At 40.6% G+C, this 18,939-nt stretch overlaps 1 protein-coding gene across 1 annotated transcript; it reads left to right on the top strand.

Moving 5' to 3' along the window:
* Positions 1 to 1,195: 1,195 nt before the first annotated feature.
* Positions 1,196 to 5,515, top strand: LOC131696257 (uncharacterized). The gene has a single exon (XM_058984808.1). It carries the CDS (start codon positions 1,196 to 1,198, stop codon positions 5,513 to 5,515), a length of 4,320 nt encoding a protein of 1,439 aa, XP_058840791.1.
* The last annotated feature ends 13,424 nt before the right edge of the window (positions 5,516 to 18,939 follow it).

Here is an 18,939-nt window from a genome sequence, read left to right on the forward strand (position 1 = left end):
CACGCCGCAATTTGTTAGTCTACCTTAAATTAATTACCCAGAGATTTGATCAATCGCTTTCGTTTTGCATATCACATAGCAGAGGAGATTTTGATTCCCTTTAGCTCTCATCGCTCTGACCTAGGTTTAATAGGACAGGGAGAGTCTGTTGAATAAAATTATCAAACCGTGATACATCGCATTTGTTTATCAATCTATAATAAACGTATGGAGTACTTTTTATATTAGTCACACAGTAACGAAGCGAGTGTTCACTAACCACGATATCACCACCGATATAGTTCACCTTTTTTCTCTACCACGATCCGGTGAACCAGCACCCAGCTCGAACATTAATGGTCCTTCGAAGGACCGGATTGTGAAAATAGTGGCCGAAAAATAGGCGAATTAAAAAGTGTGATAAATCACGGCGCAAATCGAGTGCCACGGTGATACGACGCCATCGCTAGCAATTTAGCTATTTGGATCAACGTTACCACCATCGAGTCGACGCCAAAGTTGAATTCTGGGACCAGAACACGGAGCTATCAACGGGAGCATCAACTGCTCATTTCATCCTCCAGTGCACGGGTATTTCGGCGTGGCTTGGGTTGGCGAACAATAGGCTGGTAGCGTGAGTACACATTCAATTATATAAAGTACGACAATCGACGCGGTGAAGACTACCTAGCTTTTGTGGCGGTTTAATAGCTCGGCTATTGTTCTGGTTGAAATGGCGTCATTGCGGGAGCTAACCAAAATCGAGCGGTCTCATTGATTCGCTATCTAATCTCGAATCGTTTGTACAATACAATACAATGAAGCAAGGGACAAATCCAAAATCAATTCACGTTTGGAACGACTAGAATCTGTTTTCTCGGAGTATCGCATAAATCGGGCGAAAATGGAAGTACGACAGGAACAAGATTTGGCGTTGACTGCTGACCCGTCGGACGCTAAGGAAAAGCAAGTGAAGTTGGATGTTGAAGCGTCAAACAAAAAGTCTCGTTTGGATCTCAAAAACAGGTATTTTGACATTAAAGATTTTCTCGTTTGTCGTCAGTCCCCACCGACTGCTGCAGCCTCGTCCTCATCCACTATCCCCACACCGCCCGGCCAATGAATTGCTTCCCGAATGCACCTTCCAGTGTTCAAAATTCCTTCCTTTGACGGTAGTGTGAAAGAGTGGTTGAGCTTCCGGGATTCGTTTCAAAGCATGATCGAAAAGGACACTTCCCTCACGGCGATTGAGAAGTTTCACTACCTTTTGACGGTGCTATCTAAAGATGCTAGAACGCTTGTGGAATCTATCGAGGTAACAGCCGCAAATTACGGGGTGGCTTGGACCATGCTACAGGAACGCTTCGAAAATAAAAAGATCATCGCCCGCACTTTGATGGATGGATTCCTCGATGCTGAACCGATGAGGAAGGAATCGTATGATACTTTAGTGACACTCATCGACTCGTACGAACGCAACCTGCTTCAGTTGAAGAAAATTGGTCTTCCAACCAATGGATGGTCCCATTTACTTGCGCATTTGCTGTATAAACGTTTGGATGCAGATATTCAAAGGCATTGGGAACGATGTCACAAATCTCGCGAGACACCGAATTATGAAGAACTAGTTAAATTTCTGCGTGAGCATCTCGCTACGCTTCAGCCGCTTGCGACTATCAAACATCGGGCACAAGACCAACGTCACGATTCGTTGAAGCTCCCAACGAAACAAAGGATTGAATCCACGCTTACGACAATTACCTCTTCAAAGCGATCATGTCCACTCTGCCAAAAACCGTCACATTCTCCTTTCAAATGCGAATCCTTCAACAAAATGAATCCTGTCCAAAGACTTGAAGCAGTAAAGAAGGCTGGTCTTTGTCTAAATTGCCTTTCCTCTTCCCATTTGGTCCGGGCTTGTCCGAGCTCAGCATGTCGAGTTTGTGGTCAGAGGCATAACACGATGCTACATTTGCGATCACCCAATGGCGCATCGAGCCAAAATCAAGAAACGATTCCATCGCAACACGTCTCCGCAGTGCAGATTCAATCCAACCCTCTGGCAAAGATAGCAGAATCGCCAATGCAAACTTGTGCTGCTTCGTTACAACCTCCACAAAATCCTACCCAATCCAACGCCTCTGCTAGCCGCTCGCCTGTTGCCCTTCCTGCAAGTTCGTCCGCTACCAGTAACGTAGTATTCCTCTCAACGGCAGTAGTCCGAATTGCAGATTTGCACGGAAATACTCATCTGGCACGAGCTCTTTTGGACTGCTGTTCCGAACGAAATTTACTTAGTGAACGTCTAGCACAAAAACTCGATCTTCATCTGCATCTAGCTGATCCAAATTTCCACGAGCCCAATCGAATTGACGCTATAATTGGAGCAGAGGTGTACTATCGTTTACTTTCGGATGGTTTCGTTGAGCTCGGTCCAAACTTGCCGATTCTCAAGGAAACCGTTTTTGGTTGGATTGTTTCCGGGAAATGTGACACATCCCCCAGCCAACCACTTGCTACCATGCTGGTATGTAGTAACGCCGATCTCGAAATGCAAATGGCAAGATTTTGGGACCTCGAATCCTGTCGGTCCGAAAACACACTTTCGGCGGAGGAACGCCAGTGTGAGTCGTATTTCTCGGAAACAACATACCGAGATTTAAACGGACGCTTCGTCGTATCACTGCCCAAAAGGGAAACCCTTCTCACTAGCCTTGGAGAATCTTATGCTACGGCTTTGCGACGTTATTTGTCATTGGAAAGACGGCTGCTAATAAAGCCAGCTCTTCTGAAAGCGTATACAGCTTTCATTCACGAGTACATTGCACTTGGGCATATGGTACAAATCGACACCACAACCGATTCCCTTCCACCTGGGAAAAAACCCTACTACATGCCTCATCACTGTATTGAACGACCGGACAGCGTAACAACGAAACTACGAGTCGTTTTCGACGCTTCGTGTGCTAGTGACACTGGACTGTCCCTGAACGATACTTTATTGGTTGGGCCGGGCGTACAAGACGACCTATACAGTATGCTTCTCCGATTCCGGCTTCAACGTTTCGCTATTGTAGCTGATCTGGAGAAAATGTATCGGCAAGTGTGGATACATCCATCCGATCGACACTTGCAACGTATCTTGTGGCGTGATTCCGCGGACGAAACAGTTCGAGCATTCGAATTATTGACCATAACCTACGGTACAGCATCGGCACCGTTCCTCGCAACCCGCTGTTTGCAACAACTCGCCGAAGACGGGAAATCGCAACATCCCAAGGCAGCTAAAATCCTGTTCAAAATTTTTTATATCGATGATCTGCTCTGTGGCGTCACGACGGTAGAAGAAGGAGTTGAGCTATGCAATCAGCTGATCAGTCTGCTGCAATCGGCCGGTTTCAAATTGCACAAGTGGGCATCGAACAACCCCGTCATTTTAAACAACATTCCTACAGAATTGCAAGATGACCGACATGTGCTGGAACTGGATTCTTCGTCATCATCCGTCAATACACTAGGGCTTCTGTGGCAACCTGACGAGGACGTCTTTCGCTTTCAGGTACCACGGTGGACCACGGACTCGCCTATCACCAAACGGCAGGTGCTGTCCGATGCAGCGCGTCTATTCGACCCACTCGGTCTGGTGGGGCCGACAGTTCTGCGTTCCAAACTGTTTATGCAGGAGTTGTGGTTGTCCAAGCTTTCCTGGGACCAGCCATTAACCGATACACTTCAAGACACCTGGAAGGAATTTCGCGATGATTTGGAGGTATTGCGGACTTTCTCAATTCCACGGTGGGCGGTCTCTTACGCGGACCCAGCAACCATCGAACTGCATGGGTTTTGTGATGCATCCGAGCGCGCTTACGGTGCCTGTCTATACGTTCGGACTGTAACCGCTACAGGATCGACTTCGGTAAATTTGTTAACCACTAAATCGAAGGTAGCTCCCGCAAACACTGGAAAGGGCCAACGAAGAATCTCTTTACCTCGCCTGGAACTTTCATCGGCACTACTGCTCAGCCATTTGTATGACAAAGTGAAGATCAGTTTTCCAGCTTCCACTCGTGCTTTCTTCTGGACGGATTCAATGATAGTCGTTCATTGGCTAGCCGCATCACCCAACCGATGGAAAAAGTTTGTGGCTAACCGAGTAGCCGAAATTCAACAGACCACTACACCCGGAACCTGGGGTCACGTGGCGGGGATCGAAAATCCAGCCGATGCTATTTCACGTGGTATGAGTGCAGCACTACTAATCGATTTCGACATTTGGTGGCAAGGTCCGGCGTGGCTGCACCAACCGAAAAGATTCTGGCCAAATATTGTTCGGACATCCGACTGTATCTTCGACGCAGATCAACTAGAGGAGAAACCCGCAACCTCGCTACCAATTGTGCACGGAGCCTTGAGCATCTTCAAGCTGAAATCATCATTGACCGACCTCGTTCGTATAGTCGGTTATATTCGTCGATTCATCTCTAACGCAAGAGAAAAGGACAGAAGATCCCGCCAGAATGGACTACTCACCACAGTAGAGCTGGAGATGGCTCTCCAAAACCTCGTACGAGTATCACAGCAGGAATCATTCCCTAATGACATTGGAAGCATAAAATCGTCGGGCCAAGTGAAACCAACTTCAAAGCTCAAATCGCTGTCCCCAATTCTCGTCGACGGTATACTACGAGTTCGAGGCCGCTTACACAATGCTTCAATTCCATATAGCCAAAAACAACCGATGATTATTGACAGTAAACATCCTTTGACGCTGCTGATAATACGACACTATCATGTTAAGTTTTTGCACACAGGACCTCAGCTGCTGATGCCAGCAGTGCGATCTAAATTTTGGCGTACTAGACTTCGTAATCTTGCTCGTACCGTAACTGAACGTTGCCTGAATTGCTTCCGCTGTAAACCAAATCTTTCGGAGCAAATAATGGCAGACCTACCCTCAGTCCGCGTATCGCCAATCTTCCCATTCCTTAATACGGGAGTAGATTTTTGTGGACCATTTCACCTGCGGCCATTGCATCGAAAGGCTGCTCCACAAAAATGCTTTGTTGCAGTGTTTGTCTGCATGTCAACTAAGGCCGTGCATCTAGAAGTCGTTGGAGATCTCTCCACCGATTCTTTCATCGCTTCACTGAAACGGTTCGCAGCCAGACGTGGCGTCCCTCAGACCATATTTAGCGATAATGCGACCAACTTTGTCGGAGCCAGACGAACCTTGAACGAGTTTTTGCAGCTCTTTCACACCCAACAGAACCGAGATCAAATTGTTCGACTGTGTTCGGACGAAGGCATTCAGTTTAGATTCATTCCTCCACGTTCACCACATTTCGGTGGTATTTGGAAGGCAGCGGTCAAATCCCTGAAAACGCATCTCTACCGCACACTAAAGAATGCCCTGGTGACCAACGAACAGATGCAGACTGTTTTAACGCAAGTTGAGGCTTGCCTAAACTCTAGGCCTCTCACGCAACTCAGCAATGATCCGGAAGACTTGGATGTTTTAACGCCAGGACATTTTTAGTACACCGTCCATTGACTGCTATAGTGGAACCTTCTTACGAAGAAATCCCTACCAATCGTTTGTCGCAGTGGCAGACAATTCAAGAATTCATCTGTCGCCTCTGGAAGCGGTGGTCAAGTGAATACCTGTCAGGTCTTCAGCAGCGGACTCGATGGACACACGAACGAAACGACGTCCACATTGGCACGATGGTGCTAGTCAAAGACGACCATTTGCCACCAATGAAGTGGCGTTTCGGACGAATAGTGGACACAACACCCGGACCCGACGGACACGTCCGTGTAGTCAACATCCGCACCAAGGACGGCATTTATCAACGGGCAATTACACGTATCTGCGTTTTGCCGATTCAAGACAACCAGCAACCTCATAACGAAGTTTAGTTCCAGTTGTTCGAGGTCCCAGAAAACCAGGCAATGTTGGATGGGAGGGGGCTTTATGGTCCTCTCACAAGTTAAGTATTAAGTTTTCATAAATTTTCTGGACCAAATGTTTCCCGACCTAAAGTTGCTGTTTGTTGTCAGACCTATGCGCTCGACGTCAGTGGAGGAGAGGAAGGTTCAACACATCAAACCTATCAGCCCCCAGCCGTTGGTCGAAAATGTGTAGCAGCTTTAACATCATACCGGCGTCCAGCAATGGAAGCACACCGATCGGCCATCCCACAGCCGATAGTTAAATCCGACCTATCTACCCATAACTGTTGGTCGAGGAATTGCATCTAGATCCGAATAATATCTCATCAGAATAAATTTGAATTTTGAGTTGTTCAGTTATAGTTAGAGTAGATAGAATTAGACAACACCATCAAAAAGAGTTAGGCTGAATTGAAACTGAAATTTCAATGGTGGGCGGTATGTTCACGCGCACGCCGCAATTTGTTAGTCTACCTTAAATTAATTACCCAGAGATTTGATCTATCGCTCTCGTTTTGCATATCACAAAGCAGAGGAGATTTTGATTCCCTTTAGCTCTCATCGCTCTGACCTAGGTTTAATAGGACAGGGAGAGTCAGTTGAATAAAATTATCAAACCGTGATACATCGCATTTGTCTATCAATCTATAATAAACGTATGGAGTACTTTTTATATTAGTCACACAGTAACGAAGCGAGTGTTCACTAACCACGATATCACCACCGATATAGTTCACCTTTTTTCTCTACCACGATCCGGTGAACCAGCACCCAGCTCGAACAGAGTGTTTTTTCCAAATTCGGAAAATATCAAAAAATCGAGCAAGAAATAAAAATAGTTCGGGCAGACCGAAAATGTGTTTTTTTTTCTAAAATATTTTCCCGGGTGGCAATTTTCTCTGATTGCAGTAAGTGATGATTAGGTTTATTAATTAAAATTTTAAATTTTCTTAGTTTGATTGTTTAATTACGGATTTTACATTACAATTACATTGTTCGAGAGCATCAGTCATAAGCTTTTAGTGCCTCGGTACTGTGCAAGTGAGAAAGCATTATTTGATTTTCTTGGGATTGGAAAAAGCTCCGTGCTTAGCCGAGACTATAGCTTCGTGCTGGTTAGTAATGTGTGGCAGCTTTGTGCATGATCTATGTGTTAAATAGCCAGACGATTGTAGAGAGAAATAAAAAGCTCCGGATCCAATTGGATTAAAGCTTCGTGCTGGTTGTTGATGTGACCGCTTCGTGCATAATTTATGTGTTTAATAGCCAGACGGACGTAGAGAGAAATAAAAAGCTACGTGCTTAACCGTTACCTGGGACTAAAGCTTCGAGCTGGTTGTTAATGTGTGGTTGCTTCGTGACTTGGAGGAATTGAACTTCAAACGTACTATGATAAAGTTGGAAAAGTACAGGTTGGAATAGCAATCGAAGATACTTCAGAATTTCGAGTTTTACAATATGAGTGGGCTCTAGTCTCGATCGTTAATTTTTTCACATCCCTACTAAACAAACCATTTGAGAGGCATCAGTTTCGTTCATTTAAACAAGAAAGAGACGTGAATTTCGAAGATTTTGTCTTTCGGCTTACAGAACAAGCAAAAAGATGCAGATTTCACAACATTGACGATATGATTGTAGATCAGATCATCGAATCTTTCCAGTGTTTAGATTTAAGAAAGACTTGTGTCGATGCTGATTGCATACTGGAACGCAATGCAGTTGGTACTATGGAAGCTCTCGATCCCCCCGATACAGTCGTGCACTTGCTTCCAGCGTTCAAAAGTCGCCCGGTCCTGTATGTGTGGGTGGAGAAGGGGTCTTCCAAGCCGCCTTTCTCGGCAAGTATTATACAAATTGTAACGATACAACGGTTGAACCGATTCACGCTTCCAGCTCATCGTCCGACTCCCCGCTGAGACGTCCAAAAAATTGTTTCAAAATCGTTCAACACGGGTCCAACGATGGACGTTCGTTGAACGGTTATTTGGACGTTGTCCATATCGGTCCAACGAACGTCCTTCATTGGACGATTTTGAAACAAACCGTTCTTAGAGGGTCTCTTCGTAAGTTACTATCATCTCGTTTCTGCTATCCGCATCGTGCTATCGGGATTTAACGCATAGTGGGACGGCCTGCAGTTGGCACTATGTAAGCCCTCGATCCTCCCGCCACAATCGAGCAATTACAGCCAGCGGTCAGTCGTCCCGGTCCTGTGTGTGGGATGGGTGAAACCCGCCACAAATGGCAAGTATACATCAGATCCGAACACTTCAAGCGCTGATGTATTCTTCACTTCCAGTAATTTTTCATTTACTACGACATCTTGTGACCAGATGTCAACCATTTCTCTCACCGACGTTGATCGTCGCATTCCGGGGTGCGACACAGTTGATTCGGGATGCCTCGAATCCCCCACCATAGGCGACCAAGCGACCGTAAGTCATTCCAATACTGTTTGTGGGATTGAAGAAAGGATCTTCCAACCAGTGTTGCTGTAGAACATTTGCTGGTTAGTCGCCAATTTAAAGCCGGGGCGTAACAACCTGGATCGGGCGCAACAACAATATTGGGGGGTGGGGGTACGAAAACTATAACGACACTATACGTAAAGTGGACCGGAAAATGGGCGGCGTGAATGCACTCATGACGAAAAGTACTAAATTGGTGCTTTTTGCTATAAAGGGTGCATTCCACATATAAATTAAGATCCGATTTCCCCGAAAAAAAAAATTTTACACCCTTTAACAAAAAATAATTGACACTTTTTTAAGTTGTTATTTGTTAAGCTTATGATTCAATAAATTGTACATATACCATAATAACCATAACGATATCGTAAACTATTCAATATATGGAAAGATGTTCAATTTTCTTGAACGATATAGGTATAGAGAATACCTTTTGCATCAGAAGTCGCAGCCCATTACTTTCCTTGGAAAAGTTGTACACTGTACTAGTATCTGCCGGAGTTAGCATTGTACAGTTTCTTAGAACACATAGGAAACTGTCTACACGAATTTAAATATTGTTGATTTTTTATCCATGTTAAATCATTTACAAACTTTAAACCATTTGTGCCAAAATATAATGCAGCATATCAAATCAAAATTTTGCATTTAGTTAATGGTGATCGTATTGCGATTAGTGCTAGTGGTTCCACTAACTTTGAAAATTTGTGCCACCCTAGTATTCATATTTTTGTTAAACATGTATTTGAAAATAGTGAAAACTGACAAAGCTACGCCATTAATCTTGTAATGTATCCAGTGAAATGTAATCGTGCACAGAGCATTCGCACGATTGATTTGTTCAGAAATTGTTCCTAAATTATGAACGAAGGATTTTGCATACAAAGATGAATAACTTTTATAAGAATAAAAACATTATTTGCATCCTAATTAAAAATTCCAACGTATAGGACAAACTTGTTAATAATCATTGGAGCATACCATATATCAAACGTAACTAAATGCGTGCCGCAAACGCGAAAAAAACTGGAGCGAACTTGGTGGGCACCATGTCAGACCCACCACAACGAATTCTCTAGACTATGCAACTTTCCGTTTCAGAAAAGGATACAAGCTCTTGATATTGATCCCTAGGACCATTTAAAAATCTGATGGAAAAACACACTGAATTCTGCTATCTGCTTTCGAATAAGATAACGATCATACAAATAAATATGTAAAGAGCTGTGTATTAGGGTTCGTCGCGGTGCGGATGTGGGCGGTAAATGGATTATCCGCACCGCAACCGCAAAAAAATAATAAAACCGCACCGCTTACCGCAACCGCACTTTAATTACCGCACCGCACCGCGCGGTAATGCGGTAAAATTTTTATATTTTAAAAAAATAGTGTTTGAAAATTGTTCATTCGTATATAATAAAATGTTATAGTTTATTCACACGAAATTTAACTTTAAGAGACTCCTCAGAATGTATTGTTTATGAAAAAATCAACTTTTTCATTTTCTATTAATAAAATTCCGTTCATTTTAAGGCAAACATTATACATTCAAAAACGTTCTACTGCAGTAATAGGAAAACTTTTATTTTAGCAACCCTTCAGTTAATTGAAAAAGGGGAATAAAAATGTAATAAGAAATGAAGTTGCATATTTTTTTCTTTAAATTTTCATATTTTCAATGCTTTTGACATATGAAAAAAAAATGTATGATTTTCGCATTTACGTAGTAAAACCACCTTTCATTCTCAAAGGAATTTCACCAATAATATATATAATATTTATATAATAGCGCATATATTCCAATACAGTGAAATAAAAACATATTGTATTTCATCAATAAGAACGGCGCCATATTTGACGAAAAAATTGCTCTATACATTACATCTAATCAGGTGTCCGGTCTCGACCGGTACAGAATTATTGAACATTAGAAAAACTGCAAAAAATGCATGATTTGTAGCATACAGCAGAAATTATTTTTAAAAATAGGGGTTTTTACGAACAATATATCTCAAAACTCTAACTTCCGCATTCTTCAAGAAACAGATGTATTCTCATTCAACAACTAAGATTGCTCCCTTTGAAAATGTATGAAGTGTAATTTTCCTAAGGTTAGTTCGAAAGTTATAGCATTTAATGTATTTTCCTCTAATATTTTGCCAAATGGCCAAAGGCAAAAACTTCAATTGCAGTGAACGGGAGTCAAACTATGTGGTATTTGGCCAAAAAAAGCTTCAAAAAAGCTACAAAATAGTCGCAACTGAAAAATATTAGGACTTAATTTGGTAGAAAATTATAGTAAATTTGAATGGAAGTACGCGATAAGAAGTTATGTAGCATACTTTTTGAGAAAGAATCCATTAAAATTGACTGTAGAAAAATTCACATTGAATTTACACAGCAATCAAAGAAGATAGAAATACGATGCTGATGAACGAATGATAGAATAATCATCCAAATTTGGACCCCTCCTTATTTTGGACGCTTTCATACATTTGTATCCTTTACTGCCAATTATTGCAAATTCGTTTGGTTTGACGAAGATAATTATATTCTTTGGCTTGTGTTTAAGTCCCAGCATAATTAGTTCATCTCTAATTCCTTTAAATTAGTCAAAATTCGCAATTGAAAAATTGATATCGAAAACGATTCACAATTCCACGATTACCAAGAGAAATCGAGAGAAGTGATGCACTTTTAAATTGGATTTAAGAGTATCAATTATTTTTTTTGCGGTGCGGTTGCGGTAAAACCGCGCGGTAAAAGCTCTTTCCCGCACCGCATCTGCGGGAAAAAGTGTCTTACCGCACCGCAGATCTTGCGGTGCGGGTGAGGTAAATACCGCGCGGTTGCGGTAATTACCGCAACCGCGACAAACCCTCCTGTGTATGCAGTTTTGCTTAGCTGTAACAAAAACATGCTATCGTTGAGAGTAATCATCCCTGCAAAGTTAGGCTCCAGTTAGAAAGTTCCACCTGGTGATTATCTATCATTAAGAATGGCATTGGCTTTGAATTTCCAAGCAAAAACGTGATTGGAACATTTCAGCACAGAGAACAGACATCCATGATCGAACAAATATATTTAAAAAACGTGTGTAAATATTTGAATTAATATACGAAAAATACTAGCGCCGCCACACCAACCTATCCCAACTATCCGTCAAATCGATTCCGGAACCGGTTCGAAATCCTGGATGGATTCAGCATGGAATCTAGCTCAAAGAAAACAACCGATTCCGACTCTATCGGTTGACACATTTGAGCTGGAATTCATGCTGGAAATCCGAATCGGTTCCGGACTAGTTTGACTGGGTAGAGGAATAACCGCTGTCAATTCTGTCAAACTTAGCTACAAAAAAACATGACGACAGTAGCGCACCTGGTTTAGATATCCAAACTACCTTCAAAACCGTTAGAGATTTTACACAAGTTGAATGCTGAAGATGGACGTCTGTCCTCTGTGACTTCAGTTAGCTATCTCTGTTCTTCTCTTTTTTCTTTTAGCCAATATGGTGCTCATGAGCCGGGCATGTTATGTTTGTTGTTAAACGACTTTTTCTTCGCTCCTCAGAGCGTTGCTGTAGTTTTGTGTAAGGGTTTGAGCTTCGAGATACAGAGAGCCTGAGTTCGGGCCTCCGAGTTATGCTTATATTTTTTTCGTCAGCTTATACGCCAAACATAAAGTTTCAAAAACTGCTAATGTACCGTTAGTAGCACGACTGGGGTTGGCTGGCTTGGCTGCAGAGGGGAAGGAAGGAAGGAGCTCTCTTGCCAGGAACTTATTTCTCATTCAACAGTTCCGGATGGCTGGCTTCCCAGGAAAATAACTCTTACGTCCACCACACGGTGACCATACCGACATAAAAAGAAAATCGTGTTAACCCTTTATAAGGCCCAGAGTTTGGCGCAATTAACGGATGTTATATTAATAGAAACACGGTTTTTTCACTTAGTTTAGAATATATTTACATTTATTTCGTAATAAAATAATGTTTTGAAAATATACTTGGTACCGCCCGTACCGCCGCACAGAGGAGTATTTGACCGAAAAAGCTGGCCGAAAGTCGAATTTTCAAAAACCGTTATCAACACTCAAAAAAAAGTAAACGTTATGCCTATTGATTTTACACATAGATTTTTGCAATTAACGGAGGCATATAGACACTATTTGCTGGCACATAAACCTAATGTGTGTATTTACAAGAAATATTAATCTTACATTCACATTTCATAACTATTAGCCACATAAAACCCCATTCTATAACAATATGCACATATAACTTATGTGTATGCATACATAGTTTATACAGTTGACACATAGAAGGTATGTGTGCGCGTGATAACAATAGCATTTCTTCTTCATATGAATTTTAAGCGGTTTGAAGCAAATAGAATTAACGTTTGGATTTTTTTCAGTGAAGGATATTATATTATATCATAATATTCCCTAGTAATTTCTGCATTAGATGGCAACCACGTTGCGTGTATTTCCTAAGTTTGACAACGCTGTTAACTGTCAAAGGTAGGGGTTTTTAATACTCCAGGCTGATTTAAAGTTGCGCATGGAAACAAAATCTTCCAAACATTAGTGATTCGAATTGCTCCAACTCAAATATCCTATGTTTGTAATAAACCAAGGTCAGAGTCATATTTTGGTGTAGATGGATCCATGTACTCTAAAAATATCAGTCTTATTAAACTTAAATGCAAAGAAAAAAAATCCGCGATTTTCTTACTTTTCAAAATTGAAAAAGTTCATGTTCCCAATCCGTCCCAGTGAAAACTCTTGCGCCATGATTAAGTTTAATCCAAATACTACTAGATCGATGAAAAAAAGATGGGTAGGTAATGTCAGAGACATAACCGAAGTGAAGTAGAATACACATAGAATGTTATTGTGATATCAGAGTAACATGTTGGCTAAATGATATCATTAATTAAATTCTCCCAATTGATGGTCTTTAGCTAAGTTATGATTATATTTTCTTAGGGGTGTATTTTATCCTATCTACCTCTACATACGATTGCATTACATTCACATAAATCACTTGCGACGCGTTTGTGCAAATGGAATCTTGATCATACCTTGAAAATTTCAAACGTGCACCCGAGACACATGCGTTGCAAAATTCAAATGTTAGGTTAGTTCTAAAGCAGTAATTACCAACTTATGTTCCAGTGGAGCTTTTATTCTCAGGTGATACGATCCTCGAAATCGCCGATCAGTCATGTTGGTTCTAGAAACGACAGCTAACAACATTGTTTACTACATCCCTATGCATGTTTGCTTGGATTTCAGTATGTAAACAAAGTTGTTCGCCGTCATTTTTCTACTCCGTAGCTTGCTGCACGCTTACCTCACTCCTCACCTAGTTACTGCCAAAGACGAATCACCTTATATTTCTAAGCACCTTGGATAGTACTACTTTTACTACTCACATTACCCACCGGCCCTTATTATTGAATATTTCATTACACATATGTATAGTGGGATCAAAATGCATTCACTTGCCGAATATTTTTAGAAATAGACCACTTTAAAGTATGGCATGTACAAATAAAGTAAATGAAGGGCCAAATCGGATAACAAATAGTTTTTGGGCTTACTGTAAATTGTACTTACTTTACAGTTAAGAGCCAGCAGAAGGGCATTTGCGCGTGGAATGTCAGCATTAGAGAGTTAAGACGAATACCCTATCCATAATATGTTCAAACCTTCACCAAGCAGGTTTTTTAGCGTGGAGTTTTCGCAATAACCCTGCAATTGCCACGTATGATAATAACCCACAACGAATGTGGTGCCAGACAGCGATGTCACGTGTTTTTTTATGAAATGTCTGCAGAAGAATAATTAAAATATCTGTAAATGTCTCTAGATGGTTGTGTAAATCCTAGTTACACTAGAATATTAATTTAAAAATAGATTGAAATTAGAATACTATTAATGAAGGAATCACTCGTAGTCGATTACAGTTATTCTAGTACAATTTTGCTAAATACTATTACTCTTTTAAAAGTCTAGATTTCTTGCTACGTCTGTAGGAGGCCATCAAAAGTCTGTAGAATTCCGACATGTCTGTAAATCCCGTCATACATGCAGCAGTTATACAATTAAACTGTGTTTATAACAGCATATACGAAGATGACATGTAAAAAGTTATCCCAGTTTGCCCCGAGTATCAAAACAACGGCAGAAACATATATCAGTATCCAATAAGCTAACATCATCTCCTACACACAACACAACAACCAATGCTATTAAAATCGTCATCTCAATCATACTACTGCTTGCCAAAAGAAAATTAACCAAATGATGAATTTATCTGAGCCCGCCACGCATAAGAAGCATAGCAAGAGAGTGGGGTCTTTCACACTCAACCACCCCTTCGCACGCGCACACTTGCAATCCGCATAGGGGTCATACACTAATTACAAAAGGGCATATGGGGGGAGCGGGAGTTTCAAAATAACTTAAAAATTCTTATCTGAGGGGGGGCGGGGAGGGTTTGTCCTTTCTTACGTAATATCATAAAGCAAGTTTAAAAAATCAAATCCACAAGGAAAATATTCTTTTTAATAAGAAAAGGGAACGATTTTTATTTGTACCATATAATCCTTGTATATCAAACAATATGAGTAATTTTTTGGCTCTTGGTTGTACATTGTTCTGTTCGGGAACTGGAGTCACAATATGCCTTACAAGTTAAGATGTGTTGATACCCTTCGTGTTGTTAGACCGACTTTGTTCTTTTCAAACGTTCGATTCAAACCTGTAAGGTCAGTCTACTTTCTACTTCTGCCCAAGTCAGACGTACAATCGAACCAAGTGAACAACAACTAGCAACCTCTCGATATAGTGTGCATTGTCTCGAGAACAAAGGAAACATTTAATTTATTCTTGCCGTCATGAGTAAAGTTGACGAAAAAACTCTGCTCCGACCCAACACAGCGGTCGTTGACTTTAATTTCTATTCAATAAGATTGAGTTTTAGTGAAGTGGAATACCTGATGAAGGTGAAGATGCAGCTTAAGCTCAAGGAGGTTATGTATCTCCAGTATCATCATCTTCGCAATGTAGTACTCATATCATTCAACACGTTAGCCAAAGCTGAACGTTTCGTTTCGCAGAACAACTTGAAGCACGTGGCTGAAAGTGATAAAGTTGGAATTAAGATTCCCGTATATATATTTATATATATATATATATATATATATATATATATATATATATATATATATATATATATATATATATATATATATATATATATATATATATATATATATATATATATATATATATATATATATATATATATATATATATATATATATATATATATATATATATATATATATATATATATATATATATATATATATATATATATATAGAAAAAGACTATGTAGATGTAAAGCTACATGACCTATCACCACGTACCCCTCCTGATCTAGTTGCAGAATACATGTCGCAATACGGAGAAGTAGAATCCGTTACACCTGATACGTGGAGAAATTTCTTCCCCGGTACACCTAACGGTGTTCTTCTGGTGAGGATGCGGATTGAAAGACCTATTCCCTCCCACTTGACTATAAAACTTAAACCCCGCGAAGCTACTTTTAATCAAACTACGTTATGCACCCATGAGGGGCAAACTACTACGTGCAAGTATTGTAATCAGACAGCACACCACGGACACCTTGCGCGGAAGATACAGAGGAGAATGCATCTCAACCGATTGCCAACGAATCCACGGAAAATCAACCCAAAAAAGAGTTTTCAGTACCAATACCCGAACCACAAACGGTTGCAAAATTTGTTGCAGCTGTTCAGTCCATATTGATAACTGCAAAAGCAGCATCCAGCACCTCAAAAACTACTGTAAGCAATATCGGCGAAGAAGATAAAAAGAATGATGACGGATTTACACTGGTCACCCGTAAGGGTAATAAGCAGGAAAAAACATCTGATCGCGAGCACCAAGACACCTTTAACGATAGAAGAGAATTAAATGATCCCCATGACGCAGTAGGCGAGCCGCGAAAGAAGGTATCCGCTCGCAATAAAAAGTTGCGCGCACGAGATCCAACGGGTAATCAATAATATTTTCCTTTTTTTTGCACATATTGTAAACACATGAAAGATCCACGGCTCCGTTAAGCTACCGCTTTGAGCCGTATCAAATAAACGAAATAATAAAAAAACCGGTATCTGGAAAATGTTCCAACATGCGATTGTCAAAGATTTTGAATGTCGAATATTTCCAGAGTGTGAACTGTATTTTAATTCAAGAAAATTCGAAGATGGTTAACTCGGAGCTATGCGTACGATAAGCGTCACAGCTGGAACTCAGAATAAATTCATGCCAGAAGAGGTTATAAACTCTTTTAAATTCTACATCACAAGAAAATAGACTCAAAGGAAGTGGAATATAGCAAAGCAGACAATGTGGACCAAATTGGAGTTACTGAATATCTGACAACAGTTATTCTTTCTACTGAGCGAGATTGGCATACAATTAAAATTCTGCAGATGATTACAGTTAATTTTTGTCATGAGTTTTCTTGTAATAATTCTATACATATCGTTTTCGCTATCTTATTATTTGATGAATTAACAATTTGATTTTTCTTATGTAGAGGGAGGGGGAGTTCACCAAAATCTTACGAACTCTTATCTGGGGGGGAGGTTGAAAAGCTCTAAAAAAGCCTTACGTAATTAGTGTACGGCCCCATATTGAACTCCGAAAAAAAGCGTTCTGCTTTTTCTGCGATGTGCGCTGATCATTGTATGCACGTCACGCCTGTGCATCATTGGGTGGAATGATGCCTGGCGGCAGTCATTGAATATATTCCAACTGAAGAGTTTGAGCTGACACAAAACGTAGCAGCTACTACGAGGTCAGAAAGCAAACTGACGAATTTTCTCTTATGTGCCGTTTTTATACCTGGCGAAGTTCATTTGATAAAAAAGAGGCAGTCCTAACCAGCGTTGCCAGAATTTTTTTTCAAAAGACTGGAAACTTTCTTTTAAAAAACTGAAAAAACTGGATGCTCAAAAAACCTAATGTTTAAGTCAACGTTTCAATGAACGTAATTTTAAATAAACACGTATGTTCCATACCTTCTACTGAAAATTTGAGTCGGCTATTTGCCTAATTAATAAAAATATTGTAACATTCGAATTTGATTGTAATTGTAATAGTTACAGTAGAATTTTATTGCCTTGAAGGTTTCAATCTACACGTCCACAAAATCCTAAATTTAAATTCATTTGCTAAACTTGAGGATGCGCGAGTTTAAAATGAAATCTTATTCTTCGGCATCATCCCATCGCTTGCTTGAAAATTCTATGCATCAAGTTACAGCTGAGCTTGAGCTTGAGCTTGTGCGACCACCCCTGGCTGCTACTCCGTTATCGATCTGGACTAGCTGAAGTTGCACAGGGAATCAGTAGATAATGATGCTTGGGATTAGCGAAACATCTTTCAATGTACAACTCCTGGTAATCCTAAAGTGTTTATTGGTCAATACCGGCGCCGGCCAGGCCCGAACGTAGGTCGCGGAAGGAAAGGGAAGGAATTGTTAGTCCGAAACTTGCTTTTGTTAGGCCGTATATACTACTGCGCACTCCACAAGTATCACGGGAGGAGGATATTTGTTAGTAAGTATAGAAGTTGGATCTACTTCTTCTTTACCGACACCAGAGAGGTGACTACATTATCTGGACGAGATATCGATCCATCACTCGCTTTACTTCCCTTCCGAAGGAAGACGTGACCACAGATTTTTTGACCTCAGAAAAATCTCAACGACCTCGGATGGGATTGAACCCAGACCAACTAGAATGAGTGGCGGTCACGCTTATCACTCAACCACCGGCGCCGTCATATATGCATCAAGTTACAATTTGTGAGAAAAAACTAAATAAATGAATATTTAAAAAAACTGGAGAAAACTGTCTCAAATTTCAATAAACTGGAAGATTTTTCCGATCGTCTGTTTGACTGGATGTTGTAAAAAAGAAAACAACCGATTCCGACTCTATCGGTTGACGCATTTGAGCTGGAATTCATGCTGGAAGTCCGAATCGGTTCCGGATTAGTTTGACTGGGTAGAGGAATAACCGCTGTCAATTCTGTCGCACTCAGCCACAAAAAAACATGACGACAGTAGCGCACCTGGTTTAGATATCCAAACTACCTTCGAAACCGTTAGAGATTTTACACAAGTTGAATGCTGAAGATGGACGTCTGTTCTCTGTAGTTGAATTGTACGGACGAATCAGCGCAGGTAATTACCACCTTGACAAATTACATTATTTTCGTTATCTATAATAAACGTACATTTTACGGGATCAAATACAATATACGTGCAAATATTTCCGATCAGATAGTGCAAAAATATAGCGATTTCGATCAGTACAACGGAAGTTAATCGCATTTGAAGACTGGGAAAATATCTCAGCAGAAATTTTTGAAAAGGGACCCCCATATTGAAACGTTAGAAGTATTCTACTTCAAAACTTGCGCATATTT

The sequence above is a fragment of the Topomyia yanbarensis genome, chromosome 1 (genome assembly GCF_030247195.1).
Source record: "Topomyia yanbarensis strain Yona2022 chromosome 1, ASM3024719v1, whole genome shotgun sequence".
Classification (NCBI taxonomy): domain Eukaryota; kingdom Metazoa; phylum Arthropoda; class Insecta; order Diptera; family Culicidae; genus Topomyia; species Topomyia yanbarensis.

Excerpts from the sequence above, each read along its gene's own strand:
- LOC131696257 (XM_058984808.1), top strand. The coding sequence starts at position 1,196 with ATGATCGAAAAGGACACTTCCCTCACGGCGATTGAGAAGTTTCACTAC.